The sequence below is a fragment of the Mauremys reevesii genome, linkage group 3, assembly GCF_016161935.1.
Source record: "Mauremys reevesii isolate NIE-2019 linkage group 3, ASM1616193v1, whole genome shotgun sequence".
Taxonomy (NCBI): Eukaryota; Metazoa; Chordata; order Testudines; family Geoemydidae; genus Mauremys; species Mauremys reevesii.
The window spans coordinates 201,936,992-201,960,826 of NC_052625.1; the positions used below are offsets into that span (position 1 = coordinate 201,936,992).

Below are 23,835 nucleotides of genomic sequence, written 5' to 3' on the forward strand. Positions count from 1 at the left end.
TAAGTCCCAGGGGTTCAAGCCCTGCAAGTCCTGCAACAAGCCCATGCCAACGTGTGACCCCCACGACGTTTGCTTAAAATGTCTGGGGAAAGAACAGCAAGTGGACAAGGATTTGTAAAGGGTTTCACCCCAGAACAAAAAAGGAGCGAGACTTTCGCCTCAAGCAGCTCCTTATGGAGGCGGCACTTAGACCACAACCTACATTGGCGCGGCAAGAACCAGCACTGAGCTCATTGGTGCACAGTGCCCCGGCGGCAGTGGTAGAAGTGGCACCACAGAAGGACTCTGGGAGAGACCCGCGGCATTGCCGCTCCTCAGCGCAGAAACCAGCGGGGTCGAACCTGGCACTGGTCCCATTCCTCGGCGTTGAAGCGGCACTGGAAGTAGGGGAGGAGTGGATCTCTGACTCAGAGACCCACCCCTTTGGAGCCAGCCAATGGGGCGCGTCCCAGAGAGGAGCACCAGGGTCGAAGACTTTGGAGCTGGCACCGTCGACTTTGGCCCTGCAAGAGGGACTGTTGAGTCTGGTGCAGTTGGACTCCCCAAGCCAGATCATTGAGGAGGTGGAATTGCCATTGAGGAGTTAGAATTCCCACTCCGTTCTCTGTCTGTCATGGAAGATAGCCTTTCTGGTCGCCATGACATCAGCTAGGAGGGTTAAATCAGCAAGGAGGGTTTCTTCCTAAGGTTGTCACACTTCCACACTAGTCAGGACATTTTCCTGCCTGTTTTTTATCCTAAGCCTCATGCCAGTAGCCGTGAGCAGAGGCTGCACTCCCTGGATGTTTGGTGAGCATTAGCCTTTTACATCAAGCCCACTGAACCATTCAGGAAGTTGAATCAGTTATTCATAGCGGTGGCAGACTGGATGAAAGGACTCCCGGTCTCATCTCAAAAATATCTTCCTGGATCACGTCATGCATCCGCACATGCTACGAGTTGGCCAAAATACCAGCCCTGGCTCTTACAGCACACTCCATGAGGGCTCAGGTCTCATCAGCGGCGTTCCTGGCCCAGGTCCCGATACAAGAAATCTGCAGAGCAGCAACTTGGTCCTTGGTACATACGTTCACCTCCCATTACGTCGTCATCCGGCATGCCAGAGATGATGCAGCTTTCAGCAGAGCGGTGATCCAATCAGCGATTCCATAACACCGACCCCACCCCAGGTAATGCTTGGGAGTCACCTAATTGGAATCAATATGAGCAATCACTCAAAGAAGAAAAAACGGCTACTCACCTTCTTGTAACTGTTGTTCTTCAAGATGTGTTGCTCCTATCCCTTCCAACCCCACTCGCCTTCCCTTCTGTTGGAGTAACCGGCAAGAAGGAACTGAGGCGGCGCTGGGTCGGCAGAGTCATATATTGAGTGCCACGAAGGCGCCACTCCAGGGGGCTCCACAGCCGACCTGATGGGGGCTGGTAGGGGAAAAACTTTTTGACGACTGTGCACGCGGCACACACACACCTAATTGGAGTGGATGTGAACAACACATATTGAAGAACAACAGTTACGAGAAGGTGAGTAACCATTTTTTCTGACACTGGTTCTGATGGCGAAGACTCAGGATAAACAGCTTCTAGTGCTTCCATCCACTTCTAGAGCTGATGTATCTGTAGCAACACGGCCCTGGATGGATCAGACTTTCATTGTAATCAGGGAAGCTCTGGTTCTGATGGCTCTGCTGATGGATTCTTCTCATACTATAGGGCGGTCTGAGAATTACATCTCCCCAGAGGACATCTTTACTTTCCTCTCTCCACATTCATTCCTCCTATCAGGACAGTCTCTGTTCTGGGACGTTGATACACAAGAAGAAGAGACTATCCTGATGATGCAGAGTTATTCTTCTGTCCCACCTGCCAGCCTTGAGGCACAGCCATCGGTTCCTTTGTAGCCCGGGATCTGACCTTCTCTTCTGATGAGTCAGAGGTGTTGTCAATTGGTGTGTGTGTGTGTGTGTTTAGTATGCTGTCCAGCTCTGAGCAGATAGCTGGTTCAGCAGACCTTGATAATACTACCCAGTGTTAAGTGCTGAAGGATGGAATGTTGTTACCTCGGTAATGTTGTTTAGGCTGCTCAGTGCTTCTGTCCTTGAAGCTTCAATGTTATTAGTAGATAGTGCAGCATGCTGGTTCAGAAGACTTTGATGTTGTTCATAAAGAAAGACCACTATCACAGGTCGGTGACAAAGGCAGGTTTATTTCCCCCTAGAGACAGTCTCAGTGCTCTGGCTCTGTGGTTACAGGTACACTGGCACATGAGTGCCTAGTAGCAAGAAATGTCTCAGTAGGCAGCAGAAGTTTCTGTTGTTCCCTAGGCCACACAAAGAACTAAGGTGAAGAACCCTGACATTTATAGGCTAAGACAAATAACTGGAATACACAATTTACACACGACCTTATGTATTTTATGACATCTATTTGATACCTCCCTTTGTTCCTAATATCTTGAACAAACCATCCCTGTTCATTGTTTTGTCAAACCATCTTATCTTGTACTAGATTGGGGTGCATCTATACTAGATGGAATATATTTACATAAGTATCTAGTGCTTAGTACACTAGCAACAACTTTGCCAAGTTAATGTACTGAACAGTGAACTTGTAAGCATTTACTTTAATACATGGCCTGACTTTGGTTCATAGCCTTGGCTTCAGGCCTCAGATCTTGCATCAGGCTCTGCTCCAGGTGTTTTTTCCTCTCTTTCTCTACTGCAGGAGGCTCTATGGCATTGGTTGGAGGCAGCCCCAGAGAGAAGCCCTAGAAGATCAGGGTTCTGGCCTCCGATCAGACACAGTTTGCCAACGGACAGATGGTACCCTGTGGCATGGGGTCCTCCTCTGCTGATTGATCCATCCTACTGGCAATATTAGGGACTGTGAGAGCCCTACCCTAGACACCCAGGATTGGTGCATGAGTCCTATTTGCAATCGCCTGACCATCTGCAACCAGCCATGTTGGAATATTTGGAGGAGGAAGGTGAGCCAGATCTGACAGTTACAGGGAGCGGTTTCATCATCTTTGCCAGATGAGGCAGTTGCTCCATCTTCTCCATCTCTGCCAAAGGACTTTAAACAATATCAAGAGCTCATGCACAAGGTGGCAACAAAGCTACAGATTCAACTTGAGGAAATCCAGGCATCTCAGAACAAATTACTGGAAGTTCTGCAGAATTCTGATCCCAGTCAAGTGGCCCTCCCCGTCAAAGAGGCCATCATGGACCCACCAAAGCCAGTTTGGCACACCCCTGCTTCCTGTGCTCCCACTCCTAAGAGAGCCAAGAAGTGTTGCTTTGTTCTCTTTATGGCAGGGGAGGGAGATTTTATTCTCTCATCCAGTGCCTCTCTTCTTGGTGGTACAGGTGGCTACAGAGGGGGCCAAGCAGCAACACCCTGAGGCTACTCCCTCTGATCAGGGAAACAAGTGGCTCAATCTTCTGGGGAGAAAGTTTTCTCTTCCATTTCCCTCCAGTTCAGGAACTCCAGTTCTCGAACTGTTAGGCCCTCCTCGCCAAATATGCAAAATGTATGGATTTTTAGAGACAAGTTCCCTGCTGAGGATAATGCCTGCTTCCAGGCTTTAGTTGCTGAGGGCAGATTGATGGCCAAAACTTCCCTTCGTGTTATAGTGGATGCGGTAGGTACTGTGTTGAAGGGGGATGGCTATGGTCATTGTTATGAGGAGACACTCCTCCTGATTTTAATCATCAGATTTCCCGTGAGAAATGCAGATTACCATTCAAGATCTGCCCTTGGACATAATCTGTTCCACAAGATGATGGATGAGTCTCTCTGTTTCTTCAAGGACTCAAGGAAAACAACGCTTACTTGGCATCTATACTATTTCCCCTGAGAGAAAACAATACAGACTGGGTATAAGGTGAGACCACCTCCTCAGCCATTATATCACCAAAGTCCTCAGGATCCACCACGTAAGAGACAGGATTTATAGATCCAGGAACCCAGCCTCTACATCATCTCTTGCCAGTTTGTACTCTCACCCCCAGGCAAAGAGTTTCTTTAGATGAGACTGTCGAGACCTGCATTCCTTTACTGATGCCTTTTCATTCCCCTCCTCAGATGTTTGGAGGCTGCCGTATCCAATTTGCCAAAACCTGGAGGACCCTAATGACTGACACATGGGTACTAGAAGTTATTCACAGAGGCTATCTCAGCGAGTTTCTGTTAAAACTCCTATCCACAGATCCCCTTCCTGGTTCCTTTTCAGGGACCACTCTCACAAGGACATTCTACACCAGGAGGTGGACTCTCTTCTTCTCCGAGGAGCCATAGAAAAGAATCTACCTCAACATCAAGGGAAGAGATTTGATTCCCCTTACTACTTGATCCCCAAGAAGAATGGAGGGTGGAAGCCAATTCTCGACTTACGACAACTGAATTGTTAGTCCAAAAGCTAAAATGCTGCATGAGTTCGTTGGCATCAATAATTCCCTTCTTATAGGAGGGCACAGGGTTCACAGCTCTTGATATGAGACTCGTGCTTTCATGTAGTCATTCACCCAGCCCACAGGAGGTTCCTTACATTCCCTTTGATCAAAACCATTACCAATTCAGAGTCCTTCCTTTAGGACTGACCACAGCATCCAGGATCTTTACAGAGATTTTTTCAGTGGTGGCAGTTTGTATGAAAAGAGGGATTGACAGTCTTCTCATACCTCAATTATTGGCTCCTGACAGGCAACTCCTATGAAGAAGACCAGTAGGCAACCTGTGTTTTGCTCAGGTTTCTGCCTCCCCCAGGTGCCTGCATGAACCATGAAAAATCCATGCTGACCCCTACAAGGTACATACACTCATAGAGGCAACATTGGATTTGATCACAGCAAGAGCTTTTTGCTTCTCAGGCAAACAAGCAACTTTCCCAGTACTGCTCCAGAGCAGCCCTGGACAAGGGCTCAATGGGTGATGCCCTTCTAATGTCATGGAAGGATCACCTCTAGCCACATGCTCTATGGCCCATCTGTCTTTGAAGGTGGCCTTTCTAATAGCTATAGTATCAGCCAGAAAAGACAGTGAGCTGGAGGCACTCATGGGAGACCCACCATATGCTGTCTTCCACTGAAAATAAAGCTGCGGGACAGCAGTATTACATTCAGCTAACATGTCTCTGTCCTTGCACTCGCCGCCTGTTTGATTACTGCTTGTTAATCTCCCATGTGTGGAATACATGTAGGGACCATCACTCGAAGACGTGGAGGTTACTAATCTGTAACTGGAGGTTCTTTGAGGGGTGTGGTCCCGGTCTATATTCCACTACCTGCCCTCTGTGCCATCTGCGGTAGATTGTTTGGTCTGCGGTCAGAATAGAGACTGGAGAGGTGTTAGCCCTCACCACCCTTCAGTTTGGAGCACAAGGATAGCTACGGTGCATATGCAGGCCAGCAGACACGTCATGTGAAAAATTCTAGATTCAGGCACATGGCCCTCATCCGTGCCCACACGTGGAATATAGACAGGGACCACACATTTAGAAGAACCTCCCGTTAAAAGTAAGTAACCTCTATTTCCCAGTGACTGAAAGAGGAATAATGAACATGCCTTCAGGAAGATATCTAAGCACCTGCCTCTTGTCACCAATGGGTGACAGATACAAGTCGATGGTGTGCCCTTGTTGCCAAGAAGGCTAAGGGCATTTTGGGCTGTATAAGTAGGGACATTGCCAGCAGATCGAGGGACGTGATCATTCCCCTCTATTTGACATTGGTGAGGCCTCATCTGGAGTAGTGTGTCCAGTTTTGGGCCCCACACTACAAGAAGGGTGTGGAAAAACTGGAGAGAGTCCAGCAGAGGGCAACAAAAATGCTTAGGGGGCTTGGGCACATGACTTATGGAGGAGAGGCTGAGGGAACTGGGATTGTTTAGTCTGCAGAAGAGAAGACTGAGGTGGGATTTGATAGCTGCTTTCAACTACCTGAATGGGGGTTCCAAAGAGGATGGATCTAGACTATTCTCAGTGGTGGTAGATGACAGAACAAGGAGTAATGGTCTCAAGTTGCAATGAGGGAGGTTTAGGTTGGATATTAGGAAAAACTTTTTCACTAGGAGGATGGTGAAGCACTGGAATGGATTACCTAGGGAGGCGGTGGAATCTCCTTCCTTAGAGGTTTTTAAGGTCAGGCTTGACAAAGCCCTGGCTGGGATGATTTAGTTGGGGTTGGTCCTGCTTTGAGCAGGGGGTTGGACTAGATGACCTCTTGAGGTCCCTTCCAACCCTGATATTCTATGATTCTATGATTAAGTATTAGTAACTTCTCCTAGGAAAGTAATGATTTACTGGTAGTCCCAGTGGTGAATTAAGGATAGTAGACGCTTCTGCAATTTGAGCTGGTAATTATAGTTGTAAGTATAACACCCCAATTAGCCCTGCTATTCCATCAGTGTTTACTTCTTTTGAAGTGTTCCCCATCATTCTCAGCCAGTAGTCTGGGGGCCTTTATATTATGAACACCTATGTGTTGCTGTTTTAAAAAGTATTTCTCGATAGTCCCGTTTTCTTGTGAGACAAACTGTTTTCCTTAAGAATTTCTGAATATTTTCTATTTTAACTTTAATGCATTGACTAAACTGGGAAGGCTCTGGCTTCTTGCCTTTTTTTTCCACGATGGCAAACTGTAATATCCTTAAAATGTTTTTTTTGACAAAAATGATATAGAAGGCTTATTTTTCCTTCATTTCTCTTTCTCATTTTCTATCCACGTTCTTTTACTGGTGCCTGTCACCACAGTATGGGATCACTTTTGTTTGTTCGTTTTCCCCCCACCACATAATGTGAATTATTTTAAGAGTGATCCTGTTTTCCTCCCATCACATCCATGTCATCATGCCAGGAATTCCAGGAGATTTACACACTCTGGTTGTTCTTGTTGGCAAGTGTAAATGTAATAGCTAAGACCAACAACCCCCAGAGCCTACCCTAGCAGTCGGACTGATACAATAATTAGAATAATAGCTGAAATAAATCAAGAAGTCAGCAGGAATAAATGGGCTTCTTACCAGAGCAGACACCTCATTCTGTGGAATGTGATTAAACACTCAGCTTCTCCTTTGTAGCACAAGAGAGATGAGTTGATGGGAGGGATAAATGAATGGGGGAATCATGAATCACACTTGCCAGCAACTATACTGAACAGAACTTAAGGTTTTAAGCAAAAGATTTAGGAGTCTGAAGAATTACGAATTGTATTCTGGGAATTTCTTCTTCTGCTGTTTGTGAGCTACTAAGTAGAAACTGTAATTTAGCAGATTGTATCCATACTAATGACTAATTGTAGTTCAACTAGTATAATTTTATTGAACTAAACAAAATGCAGCCATTGGAAGTGTTCTCAGGCTTTTAGAATGTCGTTGCAAGTTCCTAATGGAACTTTTCTGCAAACAAACTGAGATATAGTCCCATTTTAGCATTGTATTTTATCTTTCCACTTGATGCTTTTATGTTCTGTGGTTGAATTGTGCAGTAGGCTAGAGGTCTGATATAGTACAGTCGTTTGTGGTGCTTCCACCACTGAAGAGAGAAGAGGCGTTAATCCCAAGTAATGTGGTGGAAGGTATATGATTATCCTGTATCCTGTGAAATGCTATTATATAACTTATTTAGCTGCAGACAGACGTCAAATTATTTTTTCCAAAGAGCTTACAGTTCCCACAAGGTACCTGAAATTCATAAATAATTAAAAGTATTAGGCTGTCAATTAATCGCAGTTAACTCAGGCAATTAACTCAAAACAAATTAACTCGATTAAAAAATTAATTACAATTAATCACAATTTTAATCACACTGTTAATAATAGAATACCAGTTGGAATTTATTATAAATATTTTGAATATTTTTCTGTTTTCAAATATATTGATTTCACTTGCAACACAGAACACAAAGTGTACAGTGCTCACTTTATATTATTTTAGATTAAAAGTATTTCCGCTGTAAAAAAATAAACAAAAGAAATAGTATTTTTCAGTTCACCTCAGACAAGTACTGTCGTTCAATCTCTTTATCATGAAAGTGCAATTTACAAATATAGATTTTTGTTGTTGTTATGTAACTTCACTCAAAAACAAAATAATGTAAAACTTTGGAACCTACTTCTTGTTCAGTCAATCACTAAGACAAACAAATTTTACATTTATGGGAGATAATGCTGCCCGCTTGTTATTTACAATGTCACCTGAAAGTGCGAACAGGCGTTCACATAGCATTTTTATGGCTGGCATGGCAAGGTATTTATGTGCCAGATATGCTAAACATTCGTACGCCCCTTCATGCTTTGGCCAGCATTTCAGAGGATATGCTTCCATACTGATGACGCTCATTAAAAAATAATACGTTAATTAAACTTGTTACTGAGCTCCTTAGGAGAGAATTGTATGTCTCCTGCTCTGTGGTTTTACCTGCATTCTGCCATATAGTTCGTGTTATGGCAGTCTTGGGTGACTACCCAGCACGTTTTTTGATTTAACAACACTTTTGCTGCAGATTTGACAAACACAAAGAAGGTACCAATGAGATTTCTAAAGATAGCTACAGCACTCAACCTAAGGTTTAAGAATCTGAAATGCTTTCCAAAATCTGAGGGATGAGGTATGGAAAATGCTTTCAGAAGTCTTAAAAGACCAACACTCCAATGCAAAAACTACAGAACTTGAACCACCAAAAAAGAAAATCAGCCTTCTGTTGGTGGCATCTGACTCAGATGATGAAAACGATCATGCATCAATCTGCACAGTTTTGGATCGTTATCGAGCAGAACTTGTCATCAGCATGGATGCATGATGGTGGTCGAAGCATGAAGAGGCATACAAATGTTTAGTATATATGGCACGTAAATACCTGGCAATGCCAGCTACAACAGAGCCATGCAAACGCCTGTTCTCACTTTCAGGTGACATTGTAAATAAGAAGTGGGTAGCATTATCTTCTGCACGTGTAAACAAACTTGTTTTGCATTAGTGCTTGACCGAACAAAAAGTAATACTGAGTGGACTTATAGGCTCTAAAGTTTTACATTGTTTATTTTTGAGTGCAGGTATATTAAAAAAAAAAATTCTACATTTGGAAGTTGCACTTCATGATAACGAAATTGAACTGCAGTACTTGTCTGAGGTGAAATGAAAAATACTATTTCTTTTCTTTTTTACAGTGCAAATATTTGTAATAAAAATATAAAGTGTGCAGCGTACTACACGTTGTATTCTGTGTTGTAATTGAAATCAATATATTTGAAAATGTAGAGAACATCCAAAAATATTTAAATACATAGTATTCTATTATTGTTTAACAGTGTGATTAAAACTGCGATTAATCAAAATTAAAAAAAAATTGCAATTAATTTTTTTAATCATTTGACAGCCCTAAAAAGAATATAAATCTCCATCAGGAACCTTTACACAACTAATAAGAGATGGCTAAACCAGCTAACAAACATTGATTTTATTCTTTTGGGGAATAGGATTACTGCTGTGTTAAGTGGAGATTCTAAAACTTTTTGGTAGGAAAAAAGTTTTCCCTTTTAAATTGTACTAAACATCCCTTCATTGAAATATTCTTGGCAGGTGGTACACATTACAGCTGAAAGGTTTTTGTCTCTCTTCCATGCACACATCTTCAAAGACAGAACAGAAGGTGTTTAATTACCTGTTTTTCAAAAATAGTTACTGGAGCTTTATTCAAAGACTTAGTAAACTTCAGAAATAGTGATCACTGCAAATTGCAAATAATTGCAGTCATGAACTATGAACAATGTAATGGTTATTTTTGTTAACAAGTCTATTGACAGTAAGGAAGTAGGTATTTTTAGAACCTTTTTTCTGAGGTAAATGAGCTTATATTTTCTTTATAGATGAAATCTAGATATAGGGCCCGTGTTTGCGCACACTTTTTTCAGCTGGCCATGTTGTGTTCACGTAACCCCCAATGTCTACATAAATCAACTTGCATGTGCTCATTGGGTATCTGCTGCAACTCTGAGAATACTTTTAAACAAAAAAAAGCTATACTCTCCATGGCTATACACATGTGGCACTGGAAATAACTCCGTCTTCCTCTTAAGTAAGGCCCCCTTATCTGTTGATATACATTAAGAAAATAGCTGAATCAAGAAGGAACTTATAAACTTGACTTAAGTCTGCTATATGGTGGGTGAAGCGCTGTCCATAGGCATACAAACCATAACATGATATCCATGTAGAAAGCTGTGCTATTGCTACGTTAAAATTTCACAGTTAAAATCAGTCAGGAAATGCAAAAGATTAAGGTTCCAATAATACCGGTATATATTTTGGCTACCTTCTATGGCCCTTGTGTTGAGGTGTATATTTTACTATATAAAGTGTAAATAAATAATTTTATATCGCACTTGATCACATGTAAATGATAAATTGCATGGTTATGTGATAAATTGCATTTATTATGAGTCTTTGATTACCTCACCTGAACTCTGCCCACTAATTCATTATTGCTGCTTATATTTCTAGCACTTATAATCTCTGAGTTGTCAAAAAAACACAAAAAACCCCACAACCCAGCTGCTATAAAAATATTATCTTCATTCTCCAAAATGAAAACTTTTCTCAAAAATAACACTAAGCTAAGCCTGAGGCTGTCAATCTTCAGACCTAGGTTTGAGGTCTGATATCTCAAAGATAGAAACTGGAGCTTAATACCATTGCAAAGGGGAAAGGGTTGGTTGCTATTGAGATACTCAGTCACTTCTAGCCCTGGAAGGCCTGAGCAGATCAGATACGCATTGTGTATAAAACAGCCAAACCACAACATACCATTATTGTTTTTCTCCTTGTTTTCTGTTCATCTAATAGATTCTAAACTCCTTAGAGCTGGGGTCTTGCCTCCTGTATTCTGTGTAGTACTTGGTATTTTGTCTCACCCAAATTTCCTCACAGTAGTTTTTATGAATCCAGAAGGGCATGGTGGATGCAAAGACCATCTGTACAAGACTCTTCCCACTGCACCAAGGATTCCAATAAATAGACAAGCCAGAGCCTTTTCTCCCACCCAGTCTGAAAGATCACCCTGCCATTTAGCAATGCCCAGTCAACCATGCGCTCCTGTGGGATTGGATAGTTACCATACCGCTATCCAACCAGTGGTTTTCAATCCCACAGCCACAAGATTGAGTTTTTAGTGTACCAGTAAATCCCTTCCACCTCCCCACTGCTGAAGCTAGAATGATGGACCAGTGCCTGGGAAGGGAAATCCAGAGATAGACGGAACCCTTAAAAAAAGGCCCATATGAATATAGGGAATAATACAATAAAAAATAATTTGACAGGTGTATAGGCAATTTGCATGGGAGTGCATTCACTGTAGCTGAATGATAATAAAATTGATGGTCTTGATGTCATGATGGGGTAAGTTGAGTCATGAAATACAAAAGGTTAGGAAATTACTTTTTTATAAGACACATATGGAAGAGACATGTCACTCAGTGCAAGAGCATACAACCTGTAGAGGCTGTCCAAAACCATATACCTGAGATTAGGATTCTCTGCAAGCATGGAGAGGTCTGACCAAGACGGGTCAGTCAAGAAAAGTGTTGCTGAGTTGCTGGTCACAGGTATTTTTTAGGGCAGAAGGAACTGCTTTTAAGTAACAGGTATTACAGAACATCTTGGAGGAAGGTAAGCCTGGCAGAACTTGCGTACTAATTCATGAGTGAGGATCTGCTCTTAGGGGAACAGAATTGTACTATTCTCAGTCTTTGGAGAGAGGAGGTGACTATTCTTGGCAAAAGTATAAAAACCAGTGTTATATACCTGGGAAAGCTAGAATAAATGTAAAGACTCATTTGGTGCACACAGAAGATGAAGCAGATGCTCTGTTCTGTGCAGTGAGTGCCATGTGGAGAGGATTGCCCAGTTCTTTGATGGATGACCTGTGTTCTGTGGTTGAAAAGAAATATTAAGGTCATGCTGCTGAAGTCTGAGGACTTCTTCCAAAGACTAAGTGGCGGGGGAATAAACTAGAGTTGTTTCCTTTTCATCGCAGAAAGAATAATGTAGTACCTTACCTTCCACAAATTAAGAAACCGCTCAAGGGAATTAAGAAACAACTCAAGGCTTGCCTCTTTGTTAAAAAGCTTTGCTTTGACTCATTAAAATGATTATTATCCATGTGGCAGCATGATTGAAATATTAAGACAGTGTGAAGTATTAAGGTCCATTGGATATCATTGGCGCCTGGGAGCAAGGAATCCTACAATTCTAATTCTTGCTGCCCTTGCCTTGCTGTGCAGTCTTCAGCAAGCTATATAACCTCTCTGTGCCTGATTCTCAACTGATGTAAATTAGTTCAGCTCCATTGATGCTGATTCTGGTGTAAACTGGTGGGACTTTGCCCCATCAGGTGTGTGGGCATGTGTAACATGGCAGTAATGCTTCCTTACCTCATGGGGATGTTGTGAGAATTAATTTGCTGGTAGAGCACTTTTGAAAAAGCTGTATGTAGTAAGTGAAATTAATATTTTTCTGGGGGAAATAAATAACAGAGCTTCCTAGAACAGAAATTGCAGACTCTTCTGTAAAGCCTTCTGTGGACATTAACATGCAGAACTAATTTATCTGTTTGTCGTTCAAATGCTGCAATTATGGCATTACAGAAATATCTCAGATGTATCGATAATAAAGGATGGGATCCCATTAACTATAGAGATCTGCCAAAAAATGTAGGGTGACTTTTGGACCACAATAATTTGTTTTGCGTTGTTTCTGTATGCTCAATATATATCAAGGTCCCAGGGACCAATGTAATGTTGATAGGTTTCTTCCATATCCTGTTGTGTATGCTCTTCAAATGATACAGATACTTTCCTGTTATATGATGCTGCCCAGTAGTTGGGGCAAAATTATACAGAGGGTGTGCTGTTCTCCACATGCCTGTATGTACTGGATTTGAAGAAATACATGTGTAGATGGGCTGAAAATAGATTTTTATCCTAAGCAGAGAACTTAGCCTTTTGGGGGTAAAAGGTTGGATTTTATGGCTTTGTTTTCATGGACCAGTAGTTCCTGTAATTCTAGTTATACACAGTTTGGTGGTAAAGTGTGATAGCTTGATTTGTCAGTAGCTAAGAGGCTTTTTAGCATAGTTGTAGCCAGGAAAGTTACTGTATTCAACTGGAAAATGGTCTTTCCTCCCTTGGTTGCACATTGGTTTACAGCAGTGGTTCCCAAACTGGTGTTCGCAAAATGTTACAGGGGGTTCTAGGGGAAAAAATCCCCTAATGGCAGACAGAGCTCTGCCCCTAGGGACTCCGGACAGCATGGGACCAGCAGCCCGGAGCCCCTGGACTTCCAAGAGCTAAGCAGATCAAAGCAAGCTTATCTATCACACTGATGCGATTTAAACTTCAAAACTCCTTATAAGAAATGGAAAGGGAGGTGAATATTTTTTGCTGTTTTTTAAATTAAATAGGCAGCTAGTATTGTTTTTTAAATTATTATGAAGAACAAGTTTAAGCTTTGTTGTAATATGCACTGTTTGCGTGGACTGCTCAAGAGCTGAATGCTTGTGTAGGAGGAACTCTTTGAGTTGGCTTCTTGAATACCTTCATGCTGTTTCACATCTGATACTCCTTGATGAAACATAGGAGCCTTGTCTTATAACAGGCTTATTCAAAGTGATACAAGCTACGAAAGGGAGATCTTGGAAGAGTGTTGCCATTTTCATAATGTAATAAAAATACTGTAATGATAAATAATAATTAATAATAGTGTGTAATAAGCATGTCATAAAAACAAATTTTATATTTTCAAGATCACTGCTTTTATCATTTATACTCAGGTAAAGGAGAAAAACCCTGGAAATACTCATTTTTAAGAGGGGGTTTGCGAGACTTGACATTTTAGTGAAAGGGGTTCACAGGCTGTTAAAGTTTGGGAACCACTGATTTACAGGTACCCTGTATCCTGGGGGAAGCTGAAAGTTGGGCCCAGCTGCTTTAGAAACTTTTGTTAACATGATGAAATCTGGAGTTGTTTATATGATGTATAGACGCTTTAGCAAGGAGCTAGTAACCTGATTTGTGTATCTGAAAATTCATACTTGATCTCTTTACAAAGATGGTGGTGTTAACTTCCACGGTGTGGCCAAATTCCAGCTCTGGTACAACAAACGCTGAAGTTTAATATGGCAGCATTGTGTTTGCGTGGTTCTTAGTTTTACTGTGTAGTATTGCTGTGCACTGTTAAACAGCTGCATTTCTGAGGTGCATATGGGATTCCTATATAGTTATAACTTGTTAAATACATTGGGATTCTTTGTAATGAAGACACTATATATGTATATAAATATAGTTAATGAAGATAAGTATTCTTCAATAGATATTTCTAATCTTTTGATAGATTTTGTATGCTAATCCTCCAGTATTTTAGATCATGTAGTTGTAAGCTTCAGTGAAAGGAGACTATTCTCTGTGGTGTTTAATTTTAGCACTGTAGCATTTAAAGAAAGAAACACTGCAAATATTAAAGATAAAACTAATACCTCCATATCTGGACCACAAACTTTATTTTTAAAGCATAGAATTATATCATCCCTCTGCAGAATTGGAGAAAGTCATTCAAAGCTGTTGTAGCTTTGAAGTATTAACATTTATTGTTATAAATTATTCTGCCAGAAATGCTGGATTACTGAGTTTTAAAACATTGCTCATCTCAACTTCATGAGGATATAAGCTTAAATCACTGTTTATTATGGGTAATCCATAAAATTGACACTTTTGAGTATATTGATGTAATCAAATTGAGTGAAAAATCATTTATGATGCACAATTGTTTTAAAATGCATTTGATTTTTGTTAACTTGCATTCCTACTAGAAATAATTCTGTCATTTTAGTAAACCTAGCAAATGGGGGAAATTGCAACATTTATACAATGAGCAATCTCTCCCAGTGGCATTGAGACTAGTCATAGCGGGAAGATTAAAGATGGCTGGTGGGTCTCTGTTTCTGTGGAAAGATGGGATGAATCCCTAGATCTTCCACTCTTTCATATATCATTAAAATGCATCTCTGACTCTAGTGGGTTGAGAGCAGTTGCTAAAGTCAAGTCAGAATTGAAATTTGGGTGTGGGGGATGCAAGATCATAATTAGAATTCTTTTTTTTAATATTTGCTAACCTGTGACAGAGGGCAGGAAGAAACTTTGGACTAGATCAGTGATACTCAGGCTGAGGCTCAGGAGCTGCAAGTGGTTCTTTAATGTGTCTCTTGTGGCTCTTTGTAACGCACGATATTGAAACACTGATTTATTAACCAATCAGGATGCTTTTACTATGTTATTGACCAATTGTAGTTGATAAAATAATACTTGGTTAGAATAACCAAAAATAAATAAATAAACAAACAGCACAGTAAATGAAACAATGAATTCACATACTGTGGCTCTTTTGGGTAATGTTGATTGCCATATTGGCTCCTGAACCACTGAGTTCTGAGTATCACTGGATATTCTGAGTCAATATACTGAGTACTGGTCCAGAGCCAGTTGATCCTTGTATTGCACATATAACCAGACACATAGGTAGCAAACAGATTCTCAGTTTATTAAATATCATAGTGATAAAACCATCAAAAATTAGATGGTTATCTAATTTGGAAGTAAATTTTCTTTGATATTCAAGTCCAGTGGTTTACCTTCCCCAACCTCCAACTCCTGTGTTCTTTCCCGTTTTTTTTAAATTGTTTTGGTTCTCATTGGTATTAAACAGACTGCTGTTTTCCATCTAACACCTGTTATGTTGGACAGCACTAATAGCAAGTAATATCTAAGCTATTTTGTAAACGAATGCAAAATAATGACTAGTTTATAAAACAACTGATTGGAATCAGACGAAAGGCAGGAGTCTAGCTTCCACTTTGATGCCTCTGCATTGATGGAAAGTGAGTGGCATCTTAATAACTAATTTTGCACTGATCAGACCCTGATTATTCATGCTGGCAGTGAGTTTATGAGGTTGTGGCTGAATGGATGCTATAGATGCCATTAGCTGTAATAACGGGGAACTTCTACAACAAAGGCATGTGCTAATAAAATCAATTACTGTTCTCATAAAATATGTTTAATGGCTAACTTGAATAACCTTGTACACTGAAAGTGTCTACTGATGGGATTTTATTAAGATTCTCTCTTTGTAATTCATAGAGCAGCTGTTCATAGAAATAAAACATGTCTATCTGAACCCAGATAAAGCTGCAGGATTTTGAATAGCAGGTCTTTCTAGTTATTTGTTATATTGTTTGCAGTGTGAGCATGCTGTAGTTACCTCAAATATTCTAATTTACATTACTTTTAAGAGGGGAGGGATAGTTCAGTGGTTTGAACATTGACCTGCTAAACCCAGGGTTGTGAGTTCAATCCTTGAGGGGGCTACCTAGAGATCTGGGGCAAAATCAGCACTTGGTCCTGCTAGTGAAGTTAGGGGGCTGGACTCAGTGACCTTTCAGGGTCCTTCCAGTTCTGAGAGAGAGGTGTATCTCCATATATTACATGGTCAGTTTCCCAGGGTAGGGACTGTCTTTTTATTGTTTTGAATATCACCTAGTGTGGTGGGGTCCTGGTTCATGACTAGGACTGTTAGGCACTACAAAAATACAGATATTAAATAACTCATCTTTTTCAGATACTCATAACTTTCTGAAAAAAAATCCATTTGGTCTGAAGAGTCCCATGTTGTCAACCCAAAGATAATTAAAAGAGCTGACCTGATTCAGCTGAGATGTTTTAAAATAAGTTAAACCGGTATGAAAACATAATGCCCTCCTCCCAAATGCTCTGATTTAAAATTTGACTCTAGCATCAACCTTTTGAGTTTTGAAAGACGTGTCAACCTGTGTTTTTGTAGTCTTCAGCAAGAGAAAAACTACATCTCAAAGCTGAAGAAAATTGATTTAGTAGCTTTAAAGTTATGTTTCCATTTGGAATATTTATGCACGTGAGAGCATTTTTCTGCATCCTAAAGTGATTTTAGAACATTGGGTGTCAGCCAGACTCCTCTAGCTTTGTCACCTTTAATTGCTTAAATTTGTAACCGCTGAGGCACTTATGAGCAGCTTAGTGCTTAAGGTTCTGATCCAATGCCTATTTAAATCAGTGGAATGACTCCCATTGACTCTAGTGGGTATTGCTTAAGGCTCCATGGAGCTAAATGTTGCTCTGCCCTTAAATGAGGTGCTATCTCGTAGTAAGGTGCCTTGATCACATCAGCTTTTAAAGGCATCATTTCAGCTCTGATTAAAAAGTTAAGGTTTCTACCATCACTTTGACATGGCCCCATTGCAGGTCTTGCATATTTCATGTTAGATTTGGTCAAAAATTTTCACTTGAAAACACTTTTCAATTAAAATATTTTGTTCAAAATGTTGTTTTTTGATGGAAAAAATGAAATGTTGGTTGCCCCCCACCTTTCTCTTTCTTGCCATTTTTCCTTTTTTCCATTTTCCTGCTGGAAAGGTCGGGTTGGAAAGGGAGAAAAAGGAGGGGATTTTTTTTATTGAAATAAAAAAAGTGACATTTTTGAAAAACAATTTTTAAAAAATGTATACAAAAACATTATCATTTTTTGACCAGATGACTTCTCTGGTGTATGTGTTAAGTAACATAAATGGGAAGTATGAGAGATGCAAGATAGCGAAGCTAGTGCTATGTTAGAAACTATAACTTTTGACCTTGCCTTTGAATGCTTGATTTCTAAACCTTAGTGGTGCATTAATGTATTTGCATTTAATTTATAATATAAATCAATGAGCTTCTAAATATTCTGACAGGAATCACACTTTTTTTTGACATTCATTCAAACATTGCTGTGAATACTAATGTTGAACCTTATTAGTGGAAAGAATTTTTTTTCTGCAGTAGCACCAAAAACAGAGTGAGTGATTTGTTATTTGTATTTTCTGTATTTCATTGTAGAAGTTTTCAGTGCTTCCTTACTGCAAATCTCACTTTTATTTTTGTGCTGCTTGGTCATATTACTCCAGCCTCTTCAGATTTAAGTCTATGAATTTCCAGACAAAGCATCATGATGTCTTTATTTTTCTCTTCAGAGCACCGTGATCTAGTGCTAAAGGGGTTACTCATTCCTCCATTCATAACTGCTTTCTTTTACACATGGAGTGCCTTTGAGCTCCCTCAAGAGGGTGGAAATCTGTCATTGAAGCATGACTCTGAGTGTCTGGCCTGCTGAATTCTGTTCTTGGCCCAGCCACTGATTCGTATGTGTTATTGGGTGAGACATTTGATCTTTCTGTGCCTCAGGTTGCCTATTCCAAAAATGTGTCCAGTGTTGTTTACCTGGCTCACTGGGATGTTTTGTGGCTCTGTTTGTAAAGTGCTTTGAGATTATGAAAATTGCTACCATGTATATGTATGCAAAGTATTATTACTTTCACTTTTCATGACACGGCTGAGATGACATCCTAACATCATTTAATTTTGACACGTGAAATACTTTGGGGGCCATAAGGAAAAGTTGGTTCATGGAAACTTTAGGATAAAAGGGTTTCTGCTGACCAGGGACTTGACTGAATCCTTCTTTTGGTAAAAGACTCTTTCACTTCAGAAGACCTCAACAGAAAGGATTTTAAAAACAAAACAAAAAACCTTCCCAAGAACTGTGACTTGTCATAGACCAGGGATCGGCAACCTTTGGCACACAGCTTGCCAGTGTAAGCACCCTGGTGGGCCGGGCCAGATTGTTTACATGCCGCGTCCACAGGTTCAACCAATCGCGGCTCCCACTGGCCGTGGTTCGCTGCTCCAGGCCAGTGGGACCTGTGGGAAGCGGCGCGGGCCAAGGGATGCACTGTCTGCTGCTTTGCACAACCCCCATTGCTCTGGAGCAGTGAACTGCGGCCAGTGGGAGCTGCGATTGGCCGAAATGCGGATGCGGCAGGTAAACAAACTGGCCCGGCCCACCATGGTGCTTACCCTGGTGAGCCACATGCCAAAGGTTGTTGATCCCCATCAGAGACTAAGGTTCCAGGACTGAATATGGCTGGATATTCAACTGATGGTCATCATTGGTGATCTTACTGCACTACCAAAGCTTTTGCTGAGCACGTTGTTTGGTGAAAGATGAGATCCGTTTTAATGTAGGCTTAAACAGTTTCTTATAGCCTTTATTTTGCATGTTTTAAGACAATGCTGTTATCACCTATGAATTACACATAATGCAAAACCAGTTAAGATAAGAAAGGTAATTAATCAAGTTACCTGTCCTGGTGACAGGGTGACTCTTTTCAAATCTCTGGGCTCTGCTATGTTCTTCCTCTGTGTCTTCTCCACTCTTCTATTGTCAATCACCTGTATTTTATCCCTTGTTCTGTAACTTTGCACAGACTCAGTTTACTAAGTTACCTCATCTGTGTACCTGTCTAGAACATTCTCATTCATAAATCACAACTACTAACCTAAACTAATACATTTTTGTTTATTTTGTTAAAACTTACTTTTATCTGTCTACTTCTGTCCTGTGCTGTAAACCCCACTGGGTCTATCCAGTACTTACCTTATTTGTCTGTTTTTGTGGCCTTAGATTTTTACTTGTTTGTTTATTGGGCGGGGGCACCATGACCCTCTGCTTCACCCCTCTATTTACACAGACCAAAGATTTTATAAATAAGACACACAAACCAGTTTTAATGATTTACACAACCCTGAAACTGTTTCAGCTCAGTTCTTAAATGCTGCATCAGCAGACACATTTAAAAAGCAAAAATTCCATTATATCTTGTTATAATATCATATATAATATTAATTTCTCTAATTATTATTATTTGTTTGTGTGTGTGTATATTTGACTGATACAATTCATTAGTTTTCTCACAACACGGTCTCTGGCCATGTTGTGGTATTCCTTGGTAAACATAATTCAGAATTCATTGGTCTTCCATCCTAGTGAGGATGGTAAATTAAATAGTAGAAAGGACGGTCTTGTTTTTCAGGAACTGGAATGGGACTGACATGATCTGAGTTCTGTTCCCAGCTCAGCCACAGACTGCTTGTATGACCATGTGCAAGTCACTTGTTACATCCTGTGTCTCAGTTCATCAGTAAAATTGGGATAACGTTTTCCTACTTCATAAATGGTGGTGTCAGATTAAAATCCGTTAATGATTGTGAGATACTACAGTGATGAGAGCCTTGTCAGCACTTAGATAGACAAATGTGAGATAATTGACTCAGTGCTTCTAATCAATCTTTTAGCTTTTGACTAATGACCTTACTTGTGGTTACTGGAATTTTATTTGTAGTAAAACAGTATTTCATAACTTTTCTGCGCACTATATATGTCTAATGGCTTCCAGTGACCATAGAAATTTGGAGGTTTTCACTTTGGAGCTGTGTACTGGAATTTAGACATGGATAAGTGAGTAGTAGGTGCTGTTTGTCCCACCTTCCCAGTATTGCTCAGCGCATAGGTGACGTGGTTTCAGTTGTTTTTATATTACTATTCAGTTGATGTATCCTGGACACTTTGAGTAATCTCTGAATGTTGTCCACAGAGAGTGAAGATATGCCCATTCCTTAATATTATTCTGATTTTGGGCAAAATTCTATTGCAATGAATAATACGGCTCAGATATCTATTGACTTCATATTGAAGTCTGGTGAAATCTGCATCCTCCTCTTGAGTGAATTTTTCTGCAGCGATCTTATTCTTTTATAAAAAAGTATAATCCTCTACATTTAAGAATAAATCTTTAGACTGATAAAAATATTGGAAACTGAATGTAAGACTGCCTTTTTAAATTGAACGTACATTCTCATAATTGTGCTTTAAGCATCTATCCTTCTGATGCAGCTTGATTTTTTTTTTTTTTTTTTAGAGAGAGAGCTTCTGGTTTGAAAGCCCCAGGAACCTAGTGCTTTGGTTTCTGATTTGCATTTGTGTTCTGTGTTTATAGGAGTTTTTTGAGAACCCTTCTTTTCGCCCTGATGGCATGAAACTCTACCCAACTCTAGTGATCCGTGGTACTGGCCTGTATGAGCTCTGGAAGTCTGGAAGATACAAGAGTTATTCTCCAAGCACCTTAGTGGATTTGGTGGCTAGAATTCTGGCTCTTGTACCACCATGGACAAGAGTGTACCGTGTTCAGAGGTAATTTTTCTTGATGGGCTTTGTTTAGGGGGCTTATTCCTTCACCCTCTCACTTCCCTGGTCCTTCTCGCATGAACAGAGAGCAACAATACCCGAAGTCCAAAGGCGCAAACAATTCAATGTTTATTGGGGTGAACTTCCAGCAAGCATGATTCCAGTTTCCTTCCTTAGTGTCCCCCTTCCCAGCTCTGACACCACAGAGCCTTGCCTGTGTCCCTGTTTGTGTTCCCATCCCCTGTTCCCATTCCTCCCTTTAGCAAAACATGATCCCAATTCCCCCACCCCCAGTCCCTGTTCCCATCCCCCCCTTACTTCCTGACTGACTGCAGACTATATAGTAAAACTTGAGTTCTGCTTAGCTATACCATAACCAATCATTTTACTGAAATTTAACTAACCAATCCTAACATATCGGTACATGGTTATTTAACCAATTATATCCCACCACCTTAATTGGTTTACACCCAACAAAATGAATTATACAGCAGACAGAAACAATCACAGAATCAGACAGAGATTATACAGACAAACAATAGGGAACTGGAGACTACAGGGATAGAACAATACAGAAATGGGGATTTCACATCACAGCTATTGATAAGTGAGTTCTTGCCAGACAGGATGCTATCAAACTAAGTTTCCTTTTACATCTTCTAGGCTCTTCCCTTTCTCTGGAGGTGACAGGAATATCAGGACAGGATTGTATTCCTAATAGCCCAATAGCATCTTATTTCAATGTGACTAGTTTGGAATGTGAGGATGTGACCATACACTTCCCAGCTTATGGCTGGCCTCTGCTGCTTAGCAGAAGGCCTTAGCCTAAGAACCAGGCCTCAGACTGTCACAGTAAGAGAAGGCCCTTACACCGGCAGACAGTGATTTTGATTCTTTCTTTTATACCTCTATGGTTAGCTAAGTGATAAGAATACACCTAAATTCTTAAAGTATAGGTCTTTGCAGACAGGCCTGAATACCTATATCCAAGCAGGCTTTACTAGTTGTTTTTTGTCTCTGCTGAACAAAGAGTTGCTTTGATTGTAATAAGATCTTAACTATAATATATTTTTTTGTCCTTCTCAATCATTATTGCACTAAAGTTTATTAAAATTACTGCCAGTCAGTGGGTTAAACTGAATAATGTGAGCATCAGAGTTGCCTCTCGAACTCACCTACGTATTGCCAGTATTCCAGAACCCTCTCAAATGAGCTTCAGGCCAGGATGTGGAACAAATAGCATTGATGGATGATCCTCTCTTGGCTGTGGCTAAGGCCTATATATCCAAACTCCTTATTAATGGATCTGTGCAGCAGGTGATACTTTCAACTCTGGGATCCTGCTGTCACTCCTCAGGGATGTCATAAGGGTTAACAAAATTACACTGAGGCCTGGTCTACACTACAGAGTTAGGTCGAAGGAAGCCACCTTGATGAGTTGACCTGTCAATGTATGTGTACACTACCGGGTCCTTTACATCGACCTAAGTCACCTCTAATGTCTACTTCTGTAATTCACCTCTGTGAGAAGCACAGCATTTAATTTGATTTTCATGGGTCGACTGCGAGGTATTGTAGACACAGTGTTGTGTAATTCGACTTAGTTGGCCTCCAGGTGGTGTCCCACAATGCTCATCTGTGACCGCTCTGGAGATCATTCTCAACTCTGCTGCATGGCAGCTAGGTACACAGGAAACAGACCCTCCCCTGCTAAAGCCCCGGGAATTTTTGATTTCCCATTTACTGTTTGATCAGCATTGGGAGCATGTCAGCTTGAGCACAGCTGATCATGGAGACTACATGCCCCAAACGCTCTCCAACCTGGTCTGCACAAGAAGTGGTGGATCTCATCGCTGTGTGGGGAGAAGTCTGTGCAGGCAGAGCTCCGATACAGCAGAAGAAATGCTGACATCTATGCAAAGATTGCTTGTGGAATGGGGAGAAGGGCTACATGAGGGACACACAGCAGTGCCATGTGAAAATAAAAGAGCTTTGCCAAGCATACCAGAAGGCAAGGGAGGCAAACTGTCATTCTGGTGCTGAACCTCACATGTGCCGGTTCTATAATGAGCTGCATGCGATTCTTGGGGGCTGACCCTACCTGACCCCCTCCAGTGCCCTTTTAAATGACCAAAGGCACATTCAACCACCATTCTGCACTTGCTGAGCATATAGTTGAACATTCCTACTGCTGTCCAGACGGCCAGTGTATGGCTTCATGAGCCATGGGAGCAAGGCATGGGTTGCCTACCCCAGGATAACTATAGGCATCTCAACGTCGTCAGTGTTCATTTTGTGGTCTGGAAAGAAAGTCGCGGATTGCAGCTTTTTGAACAGACCCAAGTTCCTGATGTGTGCGTCATGAACCTTTCCTGACCATCCTACGTTGATGTAGTTGAAACGCCCCCTGTGATCCACCAGCACTTGCAACACCATTTAAAAGTATCCCTTTCGGTTTATGTACTCTTTGGCAAGGTGGTCTGGTGCCAAGATAGGGATATGTGTGCCATCTTTTGCCCCACCACAATTAGGGAACCTCATCGCGGCAAAACCATCCACTATGTCCTGCACGTTACCCGGATTCACTACCCTTCATAGCAGTAGTCAATTAATGGCCCGGCACACTTGGAGCACAGCAGCTCCCACTGTTGATTTACCTACTCCAAATTGATTCCTCACTGACCGGTAACTGTCTGGCGTTGC

General features: G+C 41.0%; 1 protein-coding gene across 3 annotated transcripts in view; it reads left to right on the top strand.

The window, feature by feature from the left end:
- The window catches only part of ELP3 (elongator acetyltransferase complex subunit 3), a 144,646-nt gene that overhangs the window by 65,216 nt on the left and 55,595 nt on the right, over window positions 1-23,835 (top strand). For all 3 annotated transcript variants that reach the window (XM_039532195.1, XM_039532197.1, XM_039532196.1), the window contains exon 10: window positions 20,945-21,138. In XM_039532195.1, the coding sequence (XP_039388129.1) occupies window positions 20,945-21,138 (194 nt within the window). The remainder of the gene's footprint in view (window positions 1-20,944; window positions 21,139-23,835) is intronic.